At 45.2% G+C, this 26065-nt stretch overlaps 2 protein-coding genes across 4 annotated transcripts; both read left to right on the top strand.

The window, feature by feature from the left end:
- The first annotated feature begins 392 nt into the window (after window positions 1–392).
- LOC138603428 (sodium/myo-inositol cotransporter-like) lies at window positions 393–3212 on the top strand. The gene is made up of 4 exons (XM_069675200.1): window positions 393–1026; window positions 1109–1304; window positions 1673–1800; window positions 2068–3212. Exons 1-4 carry the CDS (start codon window positions 393–395, stop codon window positions 3210–3212), a joined length of 2103 nt encoding a protein of 700 aa, XP_069531301.1.
- Window positions 3213–7902: 4690 nt separating this feature from the next.
- On the top strand, window positions 7903–26009 carry LOC138603425 (ATP-dependent RNA helicase DDX3X-like). 3 transcript variants are annotated; one of them, XM_069675194.1, is made up of 19 exons: window positions 7903–8197; window positions 10056–10107; window positions 10832–10888; window positions 11144–11347; window positions 11555–11657; window positions 11741–11857; window positions 11971–12070; window positions 12152–12287; window positions 12383–12480; window positions 12632–12730; window positions 12814–12974; window positions 13050–13194; window positions 15488–15632; window positions 15756–15806; window positions 17725–17906; window positions 17993–18110; window positions 18190–18343; window positions 18427–18551; window positions 18978–26009. In XM_069675194.1, exons 1-19 carry the CDS (start codon window positions 8153–8155, stop codon window positions 19055–19057), a joined length of 2172 nt encoding a protein of 723 aa, XP_069531295.1. In that variant the 5' UTR covers window positions 7903–8152; the 3' UTR covers window positions 19058–26009. The 3 variants fall into 3 exon arrangements, with proteins under 3 accessions (XP_069531295.1, XP_069531297.1, XP_069531296.1); XM_069675196.1 differs by lacking the exon at window positions 15756–15806 and adding an exon at window positions 10415–10462; XM_069675195.1 differs by lacking the exon at window positions 15756–15806.
- The last annotated feature ends 56 nt before the right edge of the window (window positions 26010–26065 follow it).

Here is a 26065-nt window from a genome sequence, read left to right as displayed (position 1 = left end):
TCTGACGTCGGACAGGGACACTCAGCTGTGAAAGAAGAGAATTAAATCATCTCTAACATACTGACAAACATTGTGGTACACATTAATCTTTGTATCGCGCATTTAGCATGAAGCTAACAGGGCTACATGCACTCAGCATGTGTGTGTTGCTTAATAAGATTAATTGTGTTTCTTTGTGTTTGTGACAGGATCCAGAGTTCTGACAGCCATCCACACCTCTGCACTGATTCACAAACTGAGGTTTAACTAGGAAGAAGAATTTGATCAGATCTAAAAGTGGACTTCCCCTAAATATTCTACAGATGACTGTATGTTGTACGTTTGTTTATAGCCCAAAAATCACCTTAAAACCGAAACCAGTGGAATCCGTGTTTGTGTAAAATTCTTCAAACATGGCCGCCACCATGGAAGCCGCAGACATCGCCGTGGTAGCGATCTACTTCGTCCTGGTGCTCGTGATTGGCTTCCTTGCCATGTGTAGAGCCAATCGCAGCACGGTCAGCGGTTACTTCCTGGCCGGCCGCTCCATGAACTGGGCGGCTGTAGGAGCGTCTCTTTTTGTCAGCAACATAGGAAGTGAGCACTTCATCGGACTGGCTGGATCCGGAGCTGCCATCGGGCTCGGCGTGGCTGCGTGGGAGTTAAACGCTCTGTTACTGCTGCAGTTGTTGGGCTGGATCTTCATCCCGGTCTACATTCACTCTGGCGTCTACACAATGCCGGAGTACCTCTCCAAACGATACGGCGGGAGAAGACTGAAGGTGTATTTCGCTGTGTTATCTCTTGTTATGTACATCTTCACTAAGTTGTCTGTGGACCTCTACGCTGGAGCCTTGTTCATCCAGGAGTCGTTAGGGTGGAACCTCTACCTGTCAATCATCCTCCTCATCACCATGACGGCGTTGCTGACGGTTACTGGAGGTCTGGTTGCCGTCATCTACACGGATACTGTCCAAGCTTTCCTCATGGTCATCGGGGCGCTCTGCCTCACTGGGATCAGCCTCTTCAAAGTGGGAGGACTTGAAGGTGCATTGATGTCAAACCTTTTACCACCTTTATCCACAGTTTTATCTGCACACAGTTTCTAAACCATGTCCTTTTTTTTAAGGGTTAAACACCAAGTACATGCAGGCTTCTCCAAACATCACCGCCATCTTGCTGTCTTCGCCAAACCTGACTTATTCTGAGTCCTGCCATCATCACCTCCACCCAAAGCCAGACAGTCTGAAGATCCTTCGAGGCCCAACAGATCCAGACCTGCCCTGGCCTGGTTTCTTACTGGGCCAGACTCCCGCCTCTATGTGGTACTTTTACAAACCATGTCCCTAAAACATCATATTTTTGGAACTCAGCAATGTTGCTCTTTCACCAAGAGTCCGCTGTGTCCCCTGTAACCCAAAATACTACTTTCTTAAACCTCAGGGAATACCCAAAGTAATAAGGTAGGAACCTTGATTGTCTTGACAAAGGTTCATGTCAATCAGTCCAACATTTGTTAAGGTATCTTAGTCTGGACTGAACCAACCGAAAGACGAACCAACCCTGTAATCCCTGGAGCCATGTCACTAGTGGTTTGGAAATGTCCCTACCTCCCCAGAATGCCTGATCCCTGCCTTCAGAGCAAGGACTGTCTAGGTTCTGTTTAACTCTCATTGTTCCCACTGTGTTCCAGGTACTGGTGTTCAGAGCAAGTGATTGTCCAGAGGGTTCTTGCAGCAAAGAACATCGCTCACGCCAAAGGTTCCACTCTCATGGCCGGCTTTCTGAAAATCCTGCCCATGTTCATCATCGTCATCCCAGGTACAACCACTAAACCATTAACTCTTAGGTGATTGAAGCTGCGTCTCCACAACTCTTAGTCACATGAGATACTTTTCAAAGGATTAAAAGGTTCCTCTTCCACCACGGTCTGAAAACCTGTGAAGAGTCTTCTGAAGAGGGGGTTAGGGTTATTGGGGGAAAATATCTTTATATACAGTAATCTTTATTTAGAGCCTGGTCCCACTATGTTAACGCACAGAGTAGCTCCTAAAGCTTTTAGTAATTCATCTGTCGTCATGATTCCAGGGATGATCTCCAGGATCCTCTTTGCCGATGAGTTGGCGTGTATCAGCCCGGAGCACTGCATGGAAGTGTGCGGTTCTGCGGCCGGCTGCAGCAACGTGGCTTACCCTCGGCTCGTCATGTCAGTGATGCCCGTCGGTCTCCGTGGCCTGATGATGGCTGTCATGATCGCAGCTCTGATGAGCGACTTGGACTCCATCTTCAACTCAGCCAGCACCATCTTCACCTTGGATATTTACAAGATGCTACGGAAGCAGGTGTCATCCAAGGAGCTGCTGATCGTCGGCAGGTTGTTTGTGGTTTTCATGGTGGTCGTCAGCATTGCCTGGGTGCCGGTGATCATCGAGATGCAGGGAGGCCAGATTTTCTACTACATCCAAGAGGTGATAGATTACCTGACTCCACCCATAGCTGCTCTTTTCCTGCTCAGCGTCCTGTGGCAGCGCTGCAATGAAACAGGGGCCTTCTGGGGCGGGGTGGCAGGGTTTGTTCTCGGAGTAATTCGTCTGATTTTGGCGTTAGTGTACAGAGAGCCTCTCTGCGATCAGCCAGATGAGCGTCCATCTTTTATCAAAGATTTTCACTTCATGTACATGGCAGCCATCTTGTTCTGGGTGTCAGGTTTAGTGACGGTTGTTGTGAGTCTTTGCACTCCTCCGCCGGGAAAGGAACAAATCGCAACCACGACTCTGTGGGGCTTAAGGGAGAGAAGGAAGCGAAGACAGCAGGAAACAGAGCTAGCTGGAGAAGATGTGAACGCTTTGAATACTTTGAATCATTCAGTTCTCAATGGTAGCAAAGAGAAGAGCCAAGACCATCCAAACAAGTCTCAATGCCCTGAGGACAGGAGCGGTCACTCACCGACTCCTGACCCTGAAATGGTAGAAAATGGAGGAGTGGGGGATGGAGAGATGGAGGGCTGCTTTGGAGGAGGAGGAGTGGAGCGAGGGAGGTGCGTCCGGGGTTTAGAGTGGTTCTGTGGCTTCAAAGAGAAGACGACCACAGCTCAGGTCCTGACAGTCGAGGAACACGAGAAGATGGTGGACCAGCTTCTTCATGAACCTCCACGAACCAGAATCATCCTGAACATTGGACTGGTGGTGATTTGCTCTATCGGGGTCTTTTTCTTCATCTACTTCTCCGTATAGGCTCCAACAGTGAGCCATGTGACCTGGTCTGCAGGTGAGCCCTCCTTTAAATCTGAAAGAGGATGATGAACAGGTTCCAGTCAGCACATCTCTGAAGGGCTCTGTTCACTGCAACTTTAATCTGATGCAAAATTTAAACTAGAACTCGAGTTACATTTGAAATAATCTCAGGAACAAGCGTCAAAAGAGGCTTTTTTTAATCGAACAAATGTCTTTATATTTTGTTTATACAGGGTAAACTCAATATACTTTAAATGAAGCACTTTGTAAAGCGTCACATCGACACCATCTTGTTGTGACTTCTTCTTCTGCAAAGTTGTAATAGTCCTAGAGGCACCAGCAGCTGTTGAATTCATAACCTTTGAATGGTGTGTATGCTGTTGAACAACCCAACATGCTCTTTGTTTAAATCGGCGTAAGCCCTGAAAGAGACACTTAATGTAAAGTTAGAACTTCTGTCGCTCATCTCTTCACTGAGTCAAAGGTTCCATTAATGATCTTCACCCGTCCACAGGGGCCTTCAGCAGAGTGTAGATGTTTCATGGTGGAGCCATCCGCTCGTCCAAGCTAACACTTTAGCACACAGGTTTGGTCTCATTGGTAAACACGAGTTGTAAGCCGGTTAACACCCCTCACCTGTACGCCCACCAGGTCATTTTGAACAGACTGAACAAACACTTCAGACTACAACTCTGTGGGTTCCCCTCTCGTGGAGTCACGTCACACCGGACTGACATGCAGGAGACTGAGGCCTGATCTCTGTGTGACACTAGCAGTCAGCGTCATTACGAAACAAGAACTTCATTGACCAAACTGTGCCTTCTGTTTAACACTCATTAAACATGTATTTTCTGTCGTTACTGACTCATTAGGGATAACTTGATGTGTGATACAGATGCTGATTGCATATCTTGAAGCGCAGTCTGAGCTGCCATATTTTACAACTTGAGAATGTATTGTTTTGTTGTTGTTTTGTGGTTGTTTTCCAAAATACATGACTTGCTGTAATATAAATAGCAGCCTCTCCTGAAGCCTTAAAGCTTGTACCTTAATGCAGCTAAATGCTGACACAGTTTTCTTTTGGTTACACAGGGACAATGAATGCTATGCTAACATGTTAGCATTGAAAGCGCAGTATGCTAGGTGAGGGCAGAGTGAGTGGTGTGAGCATATTTTTAGGTACAATTCAATGTGGATCAAATTTAAATTGACGAAGTGTGTAAATGATCTGTTCATGTTTTTTTCATGTGGCACAATGCTGACTTATATAACGGATACAGTTTATATTCTAACTGTTTAAGCTGCGTTCAGGACGTGTTGGAAACATGAGCATTGATTTTGTATGTTTGACACAGTTTTTACGAACACGCCTGTTCTTCATGTGTGGATGATTCATTTGTTTAACTGATGTTTGCATGTTGTTTTTTTTATGCTGCAGTTAAACCTCAGGAAGTGAAGCTGAATAACTTCCTCTCCTCCTCAGCCGTCCTCTGACTGTAAGAACTCTTTTTATACACAATAAAGACAATGATGAAACAACCATGAACATGTTCTCTAGTTTATGTGATATCTTTTAGGAGGTTCATCATCTGACTGGAGTTTATTCTTTATTAGCTTAAAAAAGTCTTTAAAGACATGATGACATCAGAAATAAGCTCCTCTGTCTCCACATTCAGTAACCAGAGCTGGACATGACACCAGTGAGCCCTCGCTGCTCTGACTGGTTGTTCTGGTGCAGCTGAAGGCCTCAGCAGGATCTGAACATGAGGGTGATTGTGTTCAGCCTCTCTGATGGAGAATGGACACATGAATACACCGATACATCGACAACAACATCAGCTAAAACAGACTGAAATATCTCCTGCTGACGTGCTGGCTCAGATACTGGTGCAGACATTCAGGGTTCTCAGAGAATCAGACATAATGACTTAACTGACTCATCCTGTTCAAATAAGCCAAATGAATTCAGATCACTTTCATCCATTAAAGTGGAACTCTATATTTATGCTCTAAATGACTCACAGGAACAAACAGTGTGTGAATGTCTCCAGTAGATGTGTTCATCCTGCAGCAGTGAAACAGGCTGTAACGGCTGTAACCTAATCCTCGATGGACCAAAGGTCGTCCACTAAAAGTTCTTGTTGTTTCCACTGACAGGCTCAGATTGTTATTCTAAGTGTGTGACAACATTACAGAAAGGATCCCTACAGAGATAGACCTTTTTGTTACAAAGGACGATGATTTAACCACAAACAGACGTTACATCGCTCTCTGCAAACACACCAGACTCAATTGAATAAAACACTGATTTAAGCTCCGAGAACACAGGAGCTATGTATTCATAGTTAGTTTGTGTTATTGTGTTGTGTTGGGTTCAAACTGAAAATCTGAAACCCTAAAGTTACACAGTAATACAAGAAAAAACTGACTGTTCAGGGCAGCAACTACTGTGTCCTCTGAGGTAAAATGACTGTTTTTATCAGTGGAGTCTGGTTCCTTTGAAGAGCGAGGTAACAGCTGTACTTTTTTGTTGTACTTCAAAAATGTTAGCATGAAAATTGTTTAAATTAAAGCCTGTATTCTAAATGTTTGCAGGAAAACTACAGAATGCACGAGGTGAGCTCCTGCAGCAGGTCGAGGCATGTGCAGCAGACGAACACACGGTCTTTAAGGCCCCGCGGCATGCAGACGTGCCTCACACAGACTCCTGACTGTAACATGGAGATAATGGAAAGTTACTCAGGCTCCTCACACTCAGTGAAGACGAACAGACAGGTTGGGTCACTTTCATAATCCTTTCATGATCCCACATTCATGCTACACTCATATCATATATTATATATTATTATTATATAACAGCTAAACTGTCTCCATACAGCAGTGGTCTGTGAACTGTGATCAAACCTGCAGAAACAGGTTTAAATCAAATCAGGTTTAAATCAAATCTGACAAAGAGTAAACAATGAGTCTGTGGATTCACAACAAACAGGTGCAGAGGTTCACATCTTCTTTTCTACTTTCTAAAGGACAAACAATCAAAGTTAAAATTACAGCGTCTTTTATAAGTAATACTGCGTCTTGTTACTTTTAACAGACTTTTAACTAAAAATAATGTTTCTCCTCGCCTCAATGGCGGCCATATTTCCATCACAGTCTGTTTTAAGTGATGTGGAAGACCCTGTGAGCCTGATAGGCAATATCAATGATGCATGGGTGGATATCGATGATGCGTGGATGGATGGAAAGCAGGTCTAAGTCTTTTTAGTGTAAACATCCAAAAATGTGTTTTGTTTACCAAATGATCTGTCTCTGATGAATATTCTTTCTACTTCTGTTTTGCAAACTTCATATTTGCTGCATAAGTTCATGCGTGCCTGTAGACAAAGTTCTTATTGTTACCTGCTCTGATCACATCTCGTGCTGTTACTTTTTTGACTTTGTGCTATGTGGGAGGAGCTTAAACGGCTTCTCAATAAAGTCAAGAAACAGGAGGATAATTAATATCATATAATATAAGTGTGACAACTGTCATTACTCATTTTCACCACACGGGGGAGTCCTGACACAAACACACTGACTGTATAAATAAGTGAACCTGTGACAGTCCTGACATGAAGTACTAACGCCCCCGCCAGTGTTGTAATATTATATCTGATATTTATATTATTACTGTTATATTATTAGTTTCTCTAAACAAATCTATAAATAACAAATACATCACTTCAGAATAAACATTTGTAGCTTTTTCAGGAGTTTTGAAGTCCTTTTAAACTCACACTTCCGGTCCTGAGCCTTGAATAGCACTTTACAAATTCACATTCATGGTACCTTCCTTGTATTTATTATTTAATGAGTAGGAGTATTTCAATTTTCATGCACCTGTGGTCTTATATTCTGCACATCTGTGAGGTAAATGTTTTATTATTATTTAATTATTTTGTCTGTGTTGTGATTATGATTTAAAAAATGATTAAAGAAAATCTGTAAACTTTTTAGAGGCAGGTGAAGATGGAAAGAAGACTGCTGTAGTGAACATATCGCGATACTATATGGTTAAAGTCTCGCGGTATCTAGAATAATAACATTTGCTTTTGTCAGGCTAGCGGGTGTAAGCTAGCGGTATACCGGAAGTAGGGAAATAAGCATATTTTGTATTTCGATGATGACTTGATGATCAATGACCTGTTTCTTGAGCATAGCTCACCATAATTCATAACTATGTAACCATAACGATTATTATTATTATAAGATGCATGTTATAATAAGGACAGCGTTCAGTGGACAGCAATTCAAAGTGACCCCTTTTTAACGACATTCATCTGCTTAAATGTTCTTCCCTTTTTACTTTATCTTATTTAATTTATAATTTATTTTGACTATTTTTTTATTATTTTTTTATACAAACTAAATGATTATATTATATCAGGCACAAATACATAAATACACAAGATCAGTAACAAAATATTATAAACAAACTTGGGGCTGTTCCGCGTAGTCAAAATACTTATTGTGATTTTACACATAAAGGAAGTGTTATTTTCATTTAATGGTGCCATAGATCAATGATACGTCACTGAGATTAGATGATATTTGAGTCGTGTTTGTTGACTTTTATTTTGGTGTTACCGGATGTTTTTGTTCTGTTGTCCTCTGGCTCGTGACAGCTTGAGCTCAGCTGCAGCTGAAGAGCGAACCGACATCAGCCGAGTTTGCACGAAGTACGAACCTTGTAGCTAAAACAGAGGAATTTACCATCACGCAAAATTCAACTTACGCATTTTACAAAGTTCCGAGTAACCGTTAAGTTAATAAAGTAACTGTCACCTGTCGTCACCACGGAAACGACACAGAGGCAGCGGAGAACTCTCATTACATCAACACCCGGCAAACAAAGAGCTCCTTTTTTCAACGACATCATTTTTCCTCCATATTCTCTCGTTATGAGTCATGTGGCCGTCGAGAATGTTCACGGTCTAGAGCAGCAGGTAAGCCCCGAGCCACTTTAATGCGTGTTACTGCAGCGCCAGGTGATGAAAGGTGTTATAACGTTGGGGATACATGTTAGCTTGCCGGCTAGCCTAGCGTAACGAGATGCTATCGTGCTAGCTAGCGTTGGGTGCGCTTCAGTCAGTGCTGCATTCAAGTGCTCCTCGGATGCTCGGAGTTCTCAACTTTGAAAGTTGATTCTCTGACTTCGGTGTGTTCAAGAGTTAGAAGTCGTTATGTGGAAACAAAATGGACTCTAAAAACAGCATGTGTTTTATTTGTCAGAACTTATATAGCTTACTTGTTGTGGGCATCAACTAATGGTTACAACATAATATTATAATACCGATGACGATAATGATACACATGAGCTGGATGTGCAGTTGATAATTTGACATTTACTTTGGTCCGCCATGTTTCTGTGTAGTATGACGTCAAATCATTCAACTCGGCAACTCGGGCAACACAATTTTCTGCGGCCGTCCGAGCTGACTTTGGCAGCTTTCACGTGAACTCAGCAGTCGGAAACTCATTTTCCCGATTATTCAGACACCACATGAATGCGGTGTGATTGTAGTCACGTGACCAGCAGCGGCCGCAGAGCAGACGTTTTTAGCTCTTTTAGCTTTAAAATAAGACATTTATAACTATGTATAGTGTATTAAATAGAGTTTACAATAATTTAAGATGGTTAAAAGAGACATTGAACTTAAACCGTGCAGATAAACTCTTCTTTATAACGCAGCCTGAGTGGTTCCGTCGGCTGCTCCGTGCTAACAAATGAAACGCACCCAGTAACTGTTATGTTCACTGCGTTTGTCCTGCAGCCTGCTACAATAATAAAATGGAGGTGTGCGGTGATGGAGCGAGCGGGACCGACACGCAAACAGTGCGGTGTTAAACAGGCTGGCTGATGATATTTAAGATAAATTAAACGCAGTGTTGCAGCTTCATTTCTCTGCTTATTTCTCCTGCGTCACCAGCAGCGTAGTCCCCCTGTGTGTGACTGTACATGGCAACAGAAGAGTACTGTGTGTACTCCAGTGATGTTAATCCACATAAGTGTAATGATCAAAATGGATGCACAACCCTGAGCTCATTTAAACAAATGAAACATCCTGTTTAAAGTCCGGATGCATGAGAAGAGGCTGCACCTGGAAGTGTTTCAGTCCTATTAATAGCCTCGATCACTGTTACTGCAGTGAAGAAGAGCTTCAAACCCCGGAAACACAAGCGTGAAATCCAAGGTTGTTTCCTGAGCAGCAGCAGATCAACACACTCTGTCTAATCACTGCTTTGTTTGATCTCAGAGCAGCTGCGTGCAGGATGTCTGCAGAGATGGATTAATAAGTGGTTACCTGTTAAATTATTGGCAAACAATATTAGTAATTGATTAATCTGATTGATGCACAAATCTCCATAACGCTGTATTTTAGCCACAAAATAGAATCAACAGCTACGAGCACGTTGCCTTTTTCAGCAGAGAAGAAGAAGTGATTTGGCGTCACGTGACGATAGCAAACAACAACAACAACACTGCAGTGGTGACAGAGAGTAACGTTAGTCATACTCGCACTGAATAAAGCTTTTCATGGTTCAAATCTCTGAGCTGCTCATTATGTTCTCAGCTGTTCCTTCCTTCTTCATCATCCCTGAGTTTACTAACAGGATGATCCACAGAGGTCTCCTCTCCAAAACACACTGATTCAAACGATTAGATACACTGAATGAACACAATAACTCCTCCTCTGTTTGTATGTTGTACAGATATTTCAGCCTGAGCAGCGGCTTCATGAGCAGGGCTGGACTTTAGCTGTGTTTGTCTGACTCTTTCTCTCTGTGTGTGCGTGTGTGCAGCTCGCTGTCCTGGACTTGAGCGCAGCCGACGGACAAGGTGGAGGAGCAAACCGTAAGCAGACTCCGTGTTCATGCTAGCAGGGCTGGAACATTTCACTTTGTTTGGCTAGTGAATGTGGACACTCACAAACCTGAGTACTCATCATAAACACAGAACAAACCAGGAAGTACAGCAACCCTTCAAAATAAAATCAGTGTTTAGAGCAGATTAGAAGCATCACTGACACAGGAAGTTCAGGGATCTACAGTGAGATGTTTGTTAGCATCAGATGAGTGTTGGGTTTCTGCAGCTGCTTAATCAATAAGTAAGGTTTGTAAGTCATGACGTGATGTTGGACACTGTCTCTCTCTGTCTGCAGGGCGATACATTCCTCCACATTTACGGAACAGAGACGCTTCCAAAAATGGTGTGTAGCTGCATCAGTCTAAAGCTGTCCTGTGGAGTTTTCTCAAACATGAGAGCTCAGCTAGCTAAGAGTCAGAGTCAGTGAGCACAGTGCATCATGTTCCTCAGCAGCTTCACGTGTTAGCGAGCCAGGAGGCGCCTTTACTCTGCGTTTCTCTGCACATGACGGCGCTGCTCTCAGCTGGTGGCAGCGGGTCGCCTGCATGCTTCTGTGTGTCAGTGTGCATGACCAGTTCAAACAGGGGCTCCCTCTTATTAAAGATTGCTGCGTAATGCTGTAATCCAGTGGTAAAAGCTCCACAAGGTACCTTTATTACCTGCACCTGTTGGTAACGAGAACACCACTGACACGTGTCTTCCTCTCCGACAGGAAACGCCTTCGCTGCTGGTCGACAGGGCGGCTACACCATCGCGCCCACACCCAACTGTGAGTGTACCGCCAGCTGATGTTAGCACATGTAGCTTCTTCAGAGTGACACAGGAAGCTCAGATGGAGGACAGGAAGTGATGCTCCACCTGTAAAATGATTACCATGAGAGAGCTCGTGTTTGATGTGACCGACATGAAATAAAGAACCTGAAGAGCTTCCTGTCCTCCATCTTTATCTGAACACAGAGGAGCTTTTGTTGCGACGCATCATCTTCTGTTAAACATCAGTGATAAGTCATCTCTCTGTTTGCAGACGGCTGGGACGGCGGGCGAAACAACTTCGTCAACGGCTACCATGACAACCGCATGGCGGGCGGCAACGCGTTTAACCGCGGTCCGCCCCGCATGGAACGAGGACGAGGAGGCATCGGAGGAGGGTACCGCGGCAACAGGGGCGGAGCCTTCAACCCCATCAACCCAGCACAGCCAATGGGCTTCACCGGATACGAGAATAAAGGTCAGATTCTGTTTTTTAGTTTTATAAATTACTTTATTTTCTATATGGTGAGCATGTTTCAGAATATGTGTTTTATTAACCATTTAAATCTGAAGCATCAGTTTGTTAAAATTAAGATTAAATAATTTTAAACCAAACATGTTATTACATGAATGACCCGTCTGTAGACCTCCACCTCACGTCCTGTGTTTCTAAACTCTGACACAGACGCAGGCGGCTGGAACACGGCCAAGGACGCTTACAGCAGCTTCGGGAACAACCGAGGGAAGTCTGCCTTCTTCAACGACAGAGGAAACGCCAACAGAGGGAGGTGAGGAGAGCATGAGTGTGTGAATGTGTGTGTGTGTGTGTGTGTGTGATGTACAGCAGAGTCTGACATCTCTGTGTGTTTAGGTTCGATCACGGTGGGTTCGGGGGAGGTGGAGGAGGAGGAAACAGCCGCTGGGTGGAGGAGGCCAGAGATGATGGAGACTGGTCCAAACCGACGCCTCGAAACGAACGCCTCGAACAGTGAGTCTCTGATCCTGCTGCTGTCCCTGACCTTTGACCTTCAGCTCAGACCACAGAGCTGCACAGGTCCTCTGATCATCACCTGCTCTCTGTCCTCTCTCTGTCCTCTGCAGCGAGCTGTTCTCTGGCAGTAACACAGGCATCAACTTTGAGAAGTACGACGACATTCCTGTGGAGGCCACGGGACAGAACTGTCCTCACCACATCGAGAGTGTGAGCCCACAGTCGCATGTACCATCTATCAGCTGCATGAAGACTGTGCTGCTCTGTATAAAGGTTTGTGTGTGTGTGTAGTTCCAGGACGTGGACATGGGGGAGATCGTCATGGGGAACATTGCTCTGAGCCGTTACACCAGACCCACTCCTGTGCAGAAATACGCCATTCCTATCGTCAAGTCCAAGAGAGACCTGATGGCCTGCGCTCAGACAGGTACCATGTTATAATATGATATACTACATTATATTATATTATCACACTGAACACACAGAGACAGAGGAGAATGACTGATGTCCTTGTGTCTGTAGGTTCTGGAAAGACGGCAGCGTTCCTGCTGCCCATCCTCAGTCAGATCTACAGCGACGGACCAGGAGAAGCTCTGAACGCAGCCAAAGCCTCCGGACAGGTGGGTCACTGTGTTACCTGAAAGTGGGAAGTTTGGGCGTATGAAGTGTCTACCCTTTAGATTTCAAGGCAGAGGTCACTGGCCTCGTCCTGATTCGAGGTGACCTGTATACGTGATAAAACTGTTGTCTGACTTTAATGTTGTGTTTCAGGAAAACGGGAAGTTTGGGCGTCGTAAGCAGTACCCCATCTCACTGGTGCTTGCTCCCACCAGAGAGCTGGCCCTGCAGATCTACGACGAGTCCAGGAAGGTAACGTCACTGCTGAACATGAAACCGTCAGACACACACGTGTCCACAGATCCTCACCTGTACCTGTCGTTCTCTGTGTGCAGTTCTCGTACCGTTCCAGAGTGCGTCCCTGCGTTGTGTACGGAGGAGCCGACATCGGGCAGCAGATCAGAGACCTGGAGCGAGGCTGCCACCTGCTGGTCGCCACGCCGGGACGCCTGGTGGACATGATGGAGAGGGGCAAGATCGGACTGGACTACTGCAAGTAAGACATGACACCGGGAGGACACTTATATTTACCTGACCGGTAAAACTCATACCTCTGTCCTCGTCCCTGCAGCTACCTGGTCCTGGACGAGGCAGATCGCATGTTGGACATGGGGTTCGAACCACAGATCAGACGCATCGTGGAACAGGACACCATGCCGCACAAAGGCATCAGACAGACCATGATGTTCAGTGCTACCTTCCCCAAAGAGATCCAGGTGAGTTTACACACAGGTACACACAGAGATCCAGGTACATTTACACACAGGTACACACAGAGATCCAGGTGAGTTTACACACAGGTACACACAGAGATCCAGGTACATTTACACACAGGTACACACAGAGATCCGAGTACATTTACACACAGGTACACACAGGGATCCAGGTACGTTTACACACAGGTACACACAGAGATCCGAGTACATTTACACACAGGTACACACAGGGATCCAGGTACGTTTACACACAGGTACACACAGGGATCCAGGTACGTTTACACACAGGTACACACAGAGATCCAAGTGAGTTTACACACAGGTATACACAGAGATCCAGGTACGTTTACACACGGGTGCACACAGAGATCCAGGTACATTTACACACAGGTGCACACAGGGATCCAGGTACGTTAAAACACAGGTACACACAGAGATCTAGGTATGTTTACACACGGGTACACACAGAGATCCAGGTACATTTACACACAGATACACACAGAGATCCAGGTACATTTACACACAGGTGCACACAGAGATCCAGGTACATTTACACACAGGTGCACACAGGGATCCAGGTACGTTAAAACACAGGTACACACAGAGATCTAGGTATGTTTACACACGGGTACACACAGAGATCCAGGTACATTTACACACAGATACACACAGAGATCCAGGTACATTTACACACAGGTACACACAGAGATCCAGGTACATTTACACACAGGTACACACAGAGATCCAGGTACATTTACACACAGGTACACACAGAGATCCAGGTACATTTACACACAGGTACACACAGAGATCCGAGTACATTTACACACAGGTACACACAGGGATCCAGGTACGTTTACACACAGGTACACACAGGGATCCAGGTACGTTTACACACAGGTACACACAGAGATCCAAGTGAGTTTACACACAGGTATACACAGAGATCCAGGTACGTTTACACACGGGTGCACACAGAGATCCAGGTACATTTACACACAGGTGCACACAGGGATCCAGGTACGTTAAAACACAGGTACACACAGAGATCTAGGTATGTTTACACACGGGTACACACAGAGATCCAGGTACATTTACACACAGATACACACAGAGATCCAGGTACATTTACACACAGGTACACACAGAGAAACCTCACCTGTGTTTTCAGGTGCTTTAATTAATCATGTGATGCTCATGTTGTCATCCCTTTAAGGAGCGAGTCTTGTTCTTGTCTGAACACTGATCGGAGGGAGACCAGTTTGTGTAACTCACAGTGTTAGCCGTTAGCTCGCCCTGCTCTGTTAACATGTTGTTGAGCTAACGTTAGCAAGTACTCTCTAAATAGCATGATGTGGTTAAACTTTTAGCTTCATGTTAAGTCAATATTCTGTGTGAGTTTACACACAGGTATACATAGAGATCCAAGTGAGTTTACACACAGGTACACACAGAGATCCAAGTGAGCTTACACACAGGTACAAACAGAGATCAAAGTGAGTTACACACAGGTACACACAGAGATCCAGGTGAGTTACACATAGGTGTACACAGAGATCCAGGTACGTGTACACACAGGTACACACAGAGATCCAGGTGAGTTTAAACACAGGTACACACAGAGATCCAGGTGAGTTTAAACATAGGTACACACAGAGATCCAAGTGAGCTTACACACAGGTACACACAGAGATCCAGGTGAGTTACACACAGGTGCACACAGAGATCCAGGTACATTTACACACAGGTACACACAGAGAAACCTCACCTGTGTTTTCAGGTGCTTTAATTAATCATGTGATGCTCATGTTATCCCTTTAAGGAGCGAGTCTTGTTCTTGTCTGAACACCGGTCAGAGTGAGACCAGTTTGTGTAGCTCACAGTGTTAGCCGTTAGCTCACCCTGCTCTGTTAACATGTTGTTGAGCTAACGTTAGCAAGTACTCTCTAAATACCATGACGAGGTTAAACTTTTAGCTTCATGTAAAGTCAATAATCTCTGTAAACACGCTTCAACACCTTCATGATGCAGTTTGAACAGTCATCATTGATTTTGACCTCTCCAATATGGCGACCGCCCTGACGCAGAGCTGCGACATACATTGAACAAACACACTCATCCGTCAGTTCAAGTCTCTTCCCACTTAAAGGGGTTTAATACCTGCCTGAGGGAGTCCAGCTCTCAGTCTGAAGTGGTTGAAAAGACGTCCACATTTAGCTTAGCTTCATTTAGCATGTCTGAACACACACACACACAGTGCTTGAATGATGAACGTGTGACGCTCTCCTCTCAGATCCTGGCCAGGGACTTCCTGGAGGAGTACATCTTCCTGGCGGTTGGCAGAGTGGGCTCCACCTCCGAGAACATCACCCAGAAGGTGGTGTGGGTGGAGGAGAGCGACAAGAGGTCCTTTCTGCTCGACCTGCTCAGTGCTACAGGTGAGGGGCTGCTACACACAGACACGCAGACACACAGACACACGCGCACACACACAGACACACAGACACAGACACAGATGTGGTTTGTGAGTTCACATGTCGGTGGTTTGGTTTCATCCAAAGTCATCCCCAGCGAGGTTCAGGACAGTTCTGGAGACAGCATAGAGAAGCCTGGTAAGAGCCTCTCCGGTCACACTCTTTATTATTATTATTATTATTATTTATTATATATTATTTATATTTAATTTATATATTATTTATGTTTATATATTCCCATCATCCTGCCTGCCCTGTGATGGAGACTCTTTCAGTTATTTTGAATCATTTCATGTCCAGGTCTGCTCGGCTGACGTCTCACCTGCCTGCTGTGTGTCATATACTTCATGTGTTTCTCACAGCTCTGATACAGAGAGTCTGCTCATGTTACACTGTGTTCAGTCGCACATCAGACTCTGTCCATCAGAGCTGCTGAGTCTGATGTTTATGTTTTTATCGTCTCTCTGCCTGCTGCTCTCTGCTCAGACAAACACCTGTCGTAGTGTCATGTGGGTGTTTAAGCTGCATGTTGATAAGGTTTCTGCAGACTCGTCAGCTGACAGCCGGGCTGAGAGAAAAACAGGAACAGAGTTTATAAAAGATGAGTCGATCAAAAGCCGCCCAATCTGATAATCAATTAATCGTCTCCGTTTCTGCTTCCTGCTTCTTAAATTTGAGGATTTGCTGCTTTTTGACTTTTTCTGGTCTGTTTTAAACTGTGAAGAACTTTGACAGAACACTTCTTCTTCTTCTTCTTGTTCTTCTTCTTCTTCTTCTTCTTCTACTACCACCTCTTCTTCTTCTTCTTCTTCTTCTACTACCACCTCTTCTTCTTCTTCTTCTTCTTCTTCTACTACCACCTCTTCTTCTTCTTCTTCTTCTACTACCACCACTTTTTCTTCTTCTTCTACTACCACCTCTTCTTCTTCTTCTTCTTCTTCTTCTTCTTCTACTACCACCTCTTCTTCTTCTTCTTCTTCTACTACCACCTCTTCTTCTTCTTCTTCTTCTACTACCACCACTTTTTCTTCTTCTTCTACTACCACCACTTTTTCTTCTTCTTCTACTACTACTACCACTACTTCTTCTTCTACTACTACCACTACTTCTTCTTCTTCTTCTTCTTCTTCTTCTTCTTCTTCTTCTTCTTCTTCTACTACTACTACTACTACTACCACTACTTCTTCTTCTACTACTACTACTACTACTACCACTACTTCTTCTTCTACTACTACTACTACTACTACCACTACTTCTTCTTCTACTACTACTACTACTACTACCACTACTTCTTCTTCTACTACTACTACTACTACTACCACTACTTCTTCTTCTTCTACTACTACTACTACTACCACTACTTCTTCTTCTTCTACTACTACTACTACCACTACTTCTTCTTCTTCTACTACTACTACTACCACTACTTCTTCTTCTTCTACTTCTTCTTTTTCTTCTTCTTCTTCTCCTTCTCATAGTGCAGTTTTAGAGCTGGAATGAAAACAGACCTCCTCTTTTTAAACTGATCTGACTCTTTAAAAAGTCCCGAGGAAGCTCCTGTCTAAAATAAAAACTTAATGTCAGAGTATCTGTCATTGTAATCAGCTGTGATGCTCCTTGTGCTGCAGACGGAGCGCCCTCTGCTGGACAAACTGCAGGATGACCCAAAGCTTTGTTTTCTGTATGACATGTTGTTTCATCAGAGAACAAAGAGGCCTGTATCTGCAGGTGTACTCTGCCTCATGGCTCAGGTGTGTCTCTGTAGTTCACTGACAATCAAAGGACGTGTGCCGTCTCCAGAGTAACCTCCTCCCGTCTCACCTCACCCTCAGCTTTTTTATGAGTGAACACATGAGTGTCATCTGACTGTCATCACACTGTGAATCCTCTGCTACAGAGACTAAGGTGTGCATGTGATCCTCTCATGGTTTTGATTGAACCCTCTCTCTCACTCATGACGTCATCACTGCAGCTGGTTTGTCTCAGCAGCTCAGGTCAGATGTAATCGTCCCTCACCTGTAAGGTTTAACATCAAGTGTGTCTCTGGGTCCATCAGGTAAGGACTCGCTGACGCTGGTGTTTGTGGAGACCAAGAAAGGCGCCGACGCTCTGGAAGACTTCCTGTACCGAGAGGGCTACGCCTGCACCAGCATCCACGGAGACCGCTCCCAGAGGGACCGCGAGGAGGCGCTGAGCCAGTTCAGATCCGGGAAATGCCCCATCCTGGTGGCCACAGCGGTCAGGGGGACACAAAGTGTTGCACATGTTTAATGTACAGGTATACAGTCAGAGCCCAGGTGAACACTGTCTCTGTCCTTCATCAGGTGGCAGCTCGAGGTCTGGACATTTCCAACGTGAAGCACGTCATTAACTTTGACCTGCCCAGCGACATAGAGGAGTACGTCCACCGTATCGGACGTACGGGCCGTGTTGGAAACCTCGGTACGATACAGCTGACGTCGCTCAGCAGAGTTAAACCCTCATTGAGCATCACATGATATAACCTGTTCTCTACCTGCAGGCCTCGCCACGTCATTCTTCAACGATAAAAACGGGAACATCACCAAGGACCTGCTGGACATCCTGGTCGAGGCCAAACAGGAAGTCCCCTCGTGGCTGGAGAGTCTGGCTTACGAGCACCAGCACAAGAGCAACAACAGGGGGCGCTCCAAGAGGTATGTACATACAGGGTCTGCTCTTAGTATGAACATTTAAAGGTGCGTCTTACCACCTCACCGTGTTTGTGATTCACCTCCAGGTTCTCAGGAGGGTTCGGAGCTCGTGATTACCGTCAGACGGCCGCAGGAGGAAACGCCGGAGGGTTCGGAGGACGTGGAGGTCGAAACCAGGCAGGACACGGAGGAAACCGCGGCTTCGGAGGAGGTGAGGGTCTGCTGATAGGATGTAATGAGGACCTTTATGAGTTTGTTCTGATCAGGTCAGATGATATGAAATATTAATGATCAGTGTCTCACATGACCTTAACAGACAGAACTTAATGAAGGCGTCCCACAGGGATCAATATTAGGCCCACTGTTGTTAATTGGTTTTAATGTTATTGTCCATTTGAAATCCTCCACACCTGTTCCGTATATTTAAAGCTCTGTGAGAAGAACACGTATAAGCACCTCTTAGTCTTAGTCGGCTCGTAAGCTAATAACTAAGACTCCAAACCAGAGGAAGGAGACGCTTTAAACTTCTTTGTCATGTCTGTGAAATGAGACTCCTTCTCGGCTGACTTCTTTTGGTACATAAGGAAGTCTTTTATTTTGTTAACTCTAAATGTCTGCTCTGCTTCCTTCCTGTCAGGCGGCTTCAGTAACTTCTACACCAGCGACGGCTACGGAGGAAACTACACACACTCTCAAGTGGACTGGTGGGGCAACTAGGTTCCTCCTCTCCTCCTTGGTTTCTCCCTCTCTCTCTCCTCCTCACTCGTCCTCCTCCATCCTCCACTCTGTCGTCTGTCTCCTCTCCTCCATGAAGAGCCCGCGTGCATGTTATTAAACTATTTATACTCATTTATATAACCCTCCTTACATCCCCGTGCAGTCACACCTTTTGGTTTCTGTCATTCTCCCTCCTGTGAGTCGAGGACACTCTGAGGGCCTCTTTGCTTTGATCTGGTTCTTCTTCATCACAGCCACATTTTGTTGAACGAGCAGGATGACTCTGTGTTTGGGGAGTGTTTGAAGAAGAGTAACATGAAGTTTTAGATTAGATAGAGGTGAGCTTTACAGCAGCTGTGAAGGAACTTTCTTTTTTAGCTTCATTGTGTTTCTGCATCACCCGCAGCCCGCCAGGCGTCCTGTCACCATCACATGTACGTAACGCATGGCCATGTTGTAAATCACCGGCCGACACTTTTCTAAACACGGCGCAGAGACGAGCAAGATGTCAATCAGAGAAACCTGATGATAAAGGAGGCGCTGAGGCTCCTTCACTGACAGACACACAGAACGTGATGTCTGAGGACAAACACACACACATGGAGGATCTTTAGTTTCTGTACTGTGCCTTTAAGAATCTGAACTCTGTCTCTTTTTGTTTTGATGCCATAACTCCGACAAGTATCGGCCAACTGTGACTCAAACGTGTTTAACGTCATGTTTTCTTTATTTCTATTGGAAGGAAACAAACTCGGCTTGAACTAAATCAAACCTTGGCAACTAAATCTAAAACTGTGACGAGGACACTCAAAGTGATTCCTCGTCCGTCTGCAGGACCTCGTCAGACGCGCTCTGATGCTCCTCAAAGCATTTCACCTCTGACTCCCCGTGCAGACCCTCTGATGGGGTTAAAGAGGAGCAGAGGGGGCAGCAGTGGGGTCATGCTTTCAGGGAGACGAGTCGTTCTGATGAATGTCCTCTACCGTCACGCGTGCAGCTCCGATCGAGCTGGAGGGTCGTTTCTCAGAGCATCCTGTCGCTGAGTGTTCGCCCCCACACACACACACACACACACACACACACACACACACACTCAGAGGGTTTGTGTTTTTAGTCCAACAACAGCTTAAAGATCTGCTGCTTCTTCTTCTTGTGTTCTCTCTGCAAAAGCTGGGAACTGTAGTTCTTACAACGCCCCTTCAGAGAGACTTTGTTTCAGAGCAGATACTCTCCCAATATAGAGGTCAGAGTGAGAACTGATCGACAGTCAGGTAACTTTACTTCGAAAATCTGCAGGACACAGTTGCATACATTATACTAACATCAGACAGCGAATCAGTCTGATATGTGTGTCGTGCTAACGACCAACGTTCGGGCCGACGCTCAGCGCCGCCCTGCTCCAGAGAAACGACCTCTCTTCCACCTCAAACATCCCTCGTTCTTCTTTCAGGGGAAAGAGTTCAAAATGTTCTGGCTCACTCTATCCTGGAGAGTTACATGAAGAGTCTTCTCTAAATACGTCATTCCAGTTTATCCGTCAGGTCTTCAGGGGTCAGAGGTCAGGGTGAAGATCCTGGAGCTCAGGTCACAGCGGGTCAGACGGGATCATAACAGGATGTAACAGCACATTATAAACTGTCCTGTATCAGACTCTCGTGTGTTAAAGCCTGCAGCTCTACGTCCCTGCTGTCACAGACTCTTCGACAGGTCCATCTCGGCTCCTCTGTGGGCTCTTGGATCCCAGAGCCTCAGGGCAGTCGTGCCCTCATCTCTATTCCCAGACTCTGCATCAACATGTGGAGTCTGTCGGCGCCGGAGCAGATCTTAGTTTGTAGTCCGAGCAGTATCGACCAATCACCTATCAGCAGGCTTTGATGGACGCAGGAAAGGAGGAGCTCCATCCTCCTAACACCATCCTGATCCATGATGATCTATCTTTTTATAAACAGACATTAGCATGCTAACAGCTAACAAACTGAAATTTGTAGTGGAACTGTAAACAATGCAGCACACGGAACAGGAAGTCCTTTATCTCTACCTGCTGGCTGCACCTGTCTCGCTCTCTCTCTCTTGAGTTTCTCTCATCAGCCTCAGATCTCCTCTCAGATGTCACACACAGTGAGAAAAAGACCCCTCAAAATAAACCCAGACCCGAGTCTGTTCAGGAGCCGCAGCGAGCTGGGCGCAGCACAGAGAGATACAGGACAGGTAGAGTGCTGGTTACCTGAATCCCACCTGTCCCTGCTGGTGAGCCTGTCTGACAGACGTCCATGTTTGAACGTTTGGACACTCCAGGAGTAGGAAACCTTTAGCATCAGAGCTAACTGAAAAAGCTCTGTGGCTCCCTGATGGAAACTTAAACTGTTCTTAAGGAGTTTGTTTCCATGACGACCTGAAGAGACATAACATGTAGATTAAATGTAAATAGTTCAAACTGAGAATAACTCGTGAAAACGTTGGAGCAGGAAGTGTCCGGTGTTCAGCCCAGCGGGCGGTTTGAGCGACTTTATTTAAACTGAGTGTGATTCCCTCCATCGCCCGCTGGCCGCATGAAGCCGCACAGGCAAACAGGAAGTGTTGTTGCTTTTGGTCAAGGAGATAAAACTGCCCCCGCAGGCGCAGCTTCTGTTAGAGCTCTCTTTTCTTCTTCTTTGGTTTTTTTAGTGTTTAGATCATCTGAGGAAAGACTTCCCTCACAGACAGCTGTCACTTTTTCATGATGTGAAACAGCTGCAGGACTCAGACAGACTGCAGGTCAGACCACCGTATATATATAGAAGGATGACGCATCTCCATCTGCTCCCATTGTACAAAATTGATGCCAAAACAGCCCCGTGATAGGCACGTCCTCTCCCCAAAACACACACTTAACTCACCGATAAAACAGCAAGGATCCCGCACGCCGGCGTGTTTAACAGCAGAACAGCTTCTCCTATTGGTCTGAAGCAGATATTCAAGCTTATGGAAAGTTCAATGACTGTAGTGTTAGTGTTAGTTGCGTCTCCTCTCGCCGTTCCTCCTCTACTCGGCAACTCGGGAACAGAACGCTGCCGGAGCCTCATTTGTCCACAGAGCTGTCAATCATGAGGCCACGCCCCCTTTTTATAGCATCAAATAACTAATTAAAAGTAAAGTTCTCACTTGGACATAAATCAGCATGATAAGAACTAACTATAATGACAGAAACCGTGTTTGAGAAAAATTTATTTGGCGTGTATTTTGATTTTATAGTTTGACTCATGTCTCATCTGTTAACATGGAGGAGGCGGGCTTTATGACCTAGCCAGCCAGCAGGGGGCGATAGAGAGGGTTTGGCTTTACTTTTAGGGAGCTGTCACGTCGGCCATCTTTTTATACAGTCTGTCAGATACAGACGAACCAGAGTTAATAAAGACTGTTTCTGTGCAGCGACTCTGACGGTCTGTTCCAGAGCACCATGCTGCGTTTAAGGACAGTCGTTTAAGGCAGACTGCTCCCCATGGCCACTTCAAAGCAACCTGTTTAGCTTTCAGATGAACCGTTACTGTAGCACGTAGCATAGCATCAACTTTCAGGTTAAAATATGAGTGATAGCGTAGAGCAGAGGTGTGTCTGAGTGACAGCTTTAACACCTGTGATCTCTCACACGTCTGAAGGGAGACAGAATCAGTAGCTGAAGATAACGGTGCACATGACAATCAGTTAATAAGATGCTCTTACGTTAAAGGTCCAATTAAATCTAGATAAAGTTTATTAAAGGTCTGCGCTGGTTGTAACAGAAACGCCAGAATTTAACCCCAAAACGACTTTGGTTTCCTTAAAGTTCAGGATCAAAGTTCTCCAGGATTTCTGTCACATGATAATCAGATCATTAGAGTTTAAGAAAGTGTTGAACTCCTGCTGCTCTCTGGGACGTTTCAAATTTCACGTCTGATGAAACATTTATATATTTTCTCTCCTCCATGCGCGGGAGCGACAAGCTAGCGAGCAGTTATTGGTTGTGACTTTGTGTTTTCTTACATTGAGCTCTATTGGCTGCTGTAGTTTTTCCCGCCCTAGATTTTAGTAATTGAAGGAAACACATAAATCTGCTAACGCTAATCTGCTAGCCGTCATGTGGGATTTTTAAAACCCTCCGAACACGTCGACTGAATCTTTACGTTGCACTTTTTTATCATCACGGGTCAGTTTAACACGTTTCCTCACATCCTGATGTTTCCTCAGCGATGGAGGAAACAGACCTGCGCAGGTAGATGGAGGCCAAACTGAAGCTCGTCATCGTACAGGTGGAGGCTCACGCTGTCAGTCAGTGTTTATCAGGCACAGATTCAGAGTCCACCTTTTAGATATTGACGGAAGAACAGTTTTAATGCCTGGCTGAGGGGCGTTAGCATGCAGCTAGTCTCCTGTGCTAGCTGCGCTATGCTAAGCTAAGTATGCTAACATGTTTCTGCAGCCAAAATGAAAGTGAATTCTTTAAATGAGTTCATCCAGTTAAAGTCAGAGTCACATGACTGATCCTGGGTCAGTGTGGAGACGTCGCTGTGCCTTCTATCGGCCACTAGGGGGCAGACACAGCGAGGTCAGGGAGTCCGTTCACGTCGCTCTTCATCCTGTGTAGAGATGTCTGTTAGTGCTGTTTAAAGTACACACACATATATGCAATGTATTTAGGTACTGATTTACTCTGTTACTGATCAGTGTTGGAGGAACACTGAAGTCTCACTGTGCCCCAAACGCCCCGCCCCCACCCCCCTGTCTCCACAGGAAGTGAAACACAGGTGATGACCTGAGCGGTGCCTTGAAGGACTGACGTGTGTGTTAGGGCTGGGTATGTTTTATACTTCAATGATCTCTTCAGATGCGTTAGCAGGGACATTAGCATCACACAGAGCAGAAACCGATTAGCGCGATGGGCGGCATCACAGGAAGTACGATGATTAACGACTGTCGAAGGATCAAAGATCAATCAGCTTCCTGATGCTCAAACCTGACATTTGTTTATGTTCAGTGTTATAATTATTTCCTTTTTAACTTTTCCTTTAATCAGATGAATCCACGTGGGTTCTGTCAGCCTGTTTGCGCTGTTAGCGCTGTTAGCTCATTAGCGCTGCTGGGATCACGGCTGAGACTGTCGGTCATTGAGTTTCCAGACTGAAGTTTGTCCCGTTGTTTCTTTTTATCGTTTAAAAATGTAAAACTTGGGGTTATGTCTGAATATTTTATTTAATGTTATTTTGTACATTTAAAGGGACAGAGTCGAGTTAGCTGAGAGGCTAATGTTCATCGGCGTCCCTGAGCCCGATGACGTTAGACATCACTTATAATATATACATTATAAAGTAGTTAAAACCACCTGTGGAGCCAATCTAATGCTACACACATTAGCATCGTCTGTACTCGGTCGTACTTGAGCATTTTAGCATGCTGGTGTTAGCAGTTAGCTAACAAAGCAGCTAGCACGGCCGTGGCTGCTTGTTTTATTTTTGTTGTCGTTCATTGAATCCGCAGCGAGTGTGTTTTTAATGTGAATAAATGATGTTAGCTCACGTTAGCTTTAGCAGCAGTTAGCTTTAGCGGCAGCCTCGCTCACTGTATTTAAATGAAGTCATTCAGCACTTTAGTTTGTGACTCTTTAACCCTTCGATGCCTTAAAGTCCGGGGGTACCCAGCCCTAAACGAGCAGCGTGACCCAACTCTTTACGGTGCTACGCTCCATCAGAAAGACTACAAATCCCAGCCAGCTTTACAGGAAACTCTTCAGTTACTTTGAAGGCGTGTGTAGTTCTGAGTGTGTGTGCGTGCGTGCGTGTGTGCAGAAAGGTTCTTCCAGGTGTGGTCGGGGTTCTCTGGACCAGGTGTGGTTCTTCGACACTCACAGGTGTAGTTTGTGTTTTGGAGCCTTTCTGGAGATATTTATTTTTCTAACTTACAGACGCTGATATTTTACAAAGTGACCAAAAGGAGACTGATACACTGAATGTTGAATGTCGTTGGTATGAGTGAAAATTTCTATTTTTCTGGGGTAGTGTGAGCTTTTTAATGTCAAAGATGCAGCGCGAGCTTCTCCAACGTGTCGCTGAAACAGCCGACAGACGGATACGAGGATGTTTGATCTGTTTAAAATAAAAGTTTTTGATCCATAACGAGCCGACGGCCGCTCCTCGCTCTGTAAACACACGTTAGTTCGATCGTCCTGCTTCTTCATGTGGAGAGGAACCAGCTGTTTCTGTGACATGTTGACAGAAGCTTCCTGCTCGTGTTACCTTTAAGGTCACATTGGACTCAGTATCATTCACCTGTCTGCTCGACAGGTAACGTCACCAATAAGAACCATAATAACCACAAAGCGCCATCTTGAATTGGCAGACTAAATCTGAGACGATTCCACCGTAATGCCAAGGTTTGGATTAAACTAAACGTTCTGATCGACGAGCATTTTGTACAAAAGAAAAACTGTCCAATCAGATCCTCTCTTACGTTCGCCTCTCTCCTTCTTCCCGCTCAAACCCTTGTTGTGAACGTCTGGCAAGTGGTGATCTTAAAGTCTTCATAACACACAGACTTACCTGTGCTTCAGTCGCTACGTTGTTGTGATTTGCATATTTTCAGGTTGGTGTGTTGATGCTGGTGTGTGACATGCTGACCAATCAGGAGCGAGGACACACGAGGAGGAGATCTGTGGTCCAATCAGCAGCTTCACCCACATTAAACAGTTCAATGACCAAATAACGACATGTTGGAGAGAAATGGAACGTGGCGCGGTGTGTCCCCTGCTCCTGATTGGTCAGACCCCTCCCACACACACACACACACAAACACATACACACAAACACACACACTCAGCCTGGTAGTTAGTATTTGCTTTCTGTATTAGTTTAGCTGCAGTTGTGCACGAAGAGGAGCACTGCACGAGAACAAAAAACTGTGCATCTGATTTTACCACAAATAAAGGTTTGGATTTGAAATGTGAGCCGCGTCTGTCTCTCTTTAATGTCTTTATATCTCTTTAACACTTCCTGTCTTTAA

Source organism: Semicossyphus pulcher, unplaced genomic scaffold (genome assembly GCF_022749685.1).
Source record: "Semicossyphus pulcher isolate SPU_LCO1_2020_fin unplaced genomic scaffold, fSemPul1.0.p SCAF_24, whole genome shotgun sequence".
Taxonomy (NCBI): Eukaryota; Metazoa; Chordata; class Actinopteri; order Labriformes; family Labridae; genus Semicossyphus; species Semicossyphus pulcher.
This window is presented reverse-complemented; position numbering and strand designations above follow the sequence as displayed.

Coding starts and splice junctions, on each gene's coding strand:
- LOC138603428 (XM_069675200.1), top strand. CDS start 393: ATGGCCGCCACCATGGAAGCCGCAGACATCGCCGTGGTAGCGATCTAC. Junction 1,305..1,672: donor CAGACTCCCGCCTCTATGTG/GTACTTTTACAA, acceptor ACTGTGTTCCAG/GTACTGGTGTTCAGAGCAAG. Junction 1,801..2,067: donor GTTCATCATCGTCATCCCAG/GTACAACCACTA, acceptor TCATGATTCCAG/GGATGATCTCCAGGATCCTC.
- LOC138603425 (XM_069675194.1), top strand. CDS start 8,153: ATGAGTCATGTGGCCGTCGAGAATGTTCACGGTCTAGAGCAGCAG. Junction 15,807..17,724: donor AGACAGCATAGAGAAGCCTG/GTAAGAGCCTCT, acceptor TGGGTCCATCAG/GTAAGGACTCGCTGACGCTG. Junction 18,552..18,977: donor AAACCGCGGCTTCGGAGGAG/GTGAGGGTCTGC, acceptor CCTTCCTGTCAG/GCGGCTTCAGTAACTTCTAC.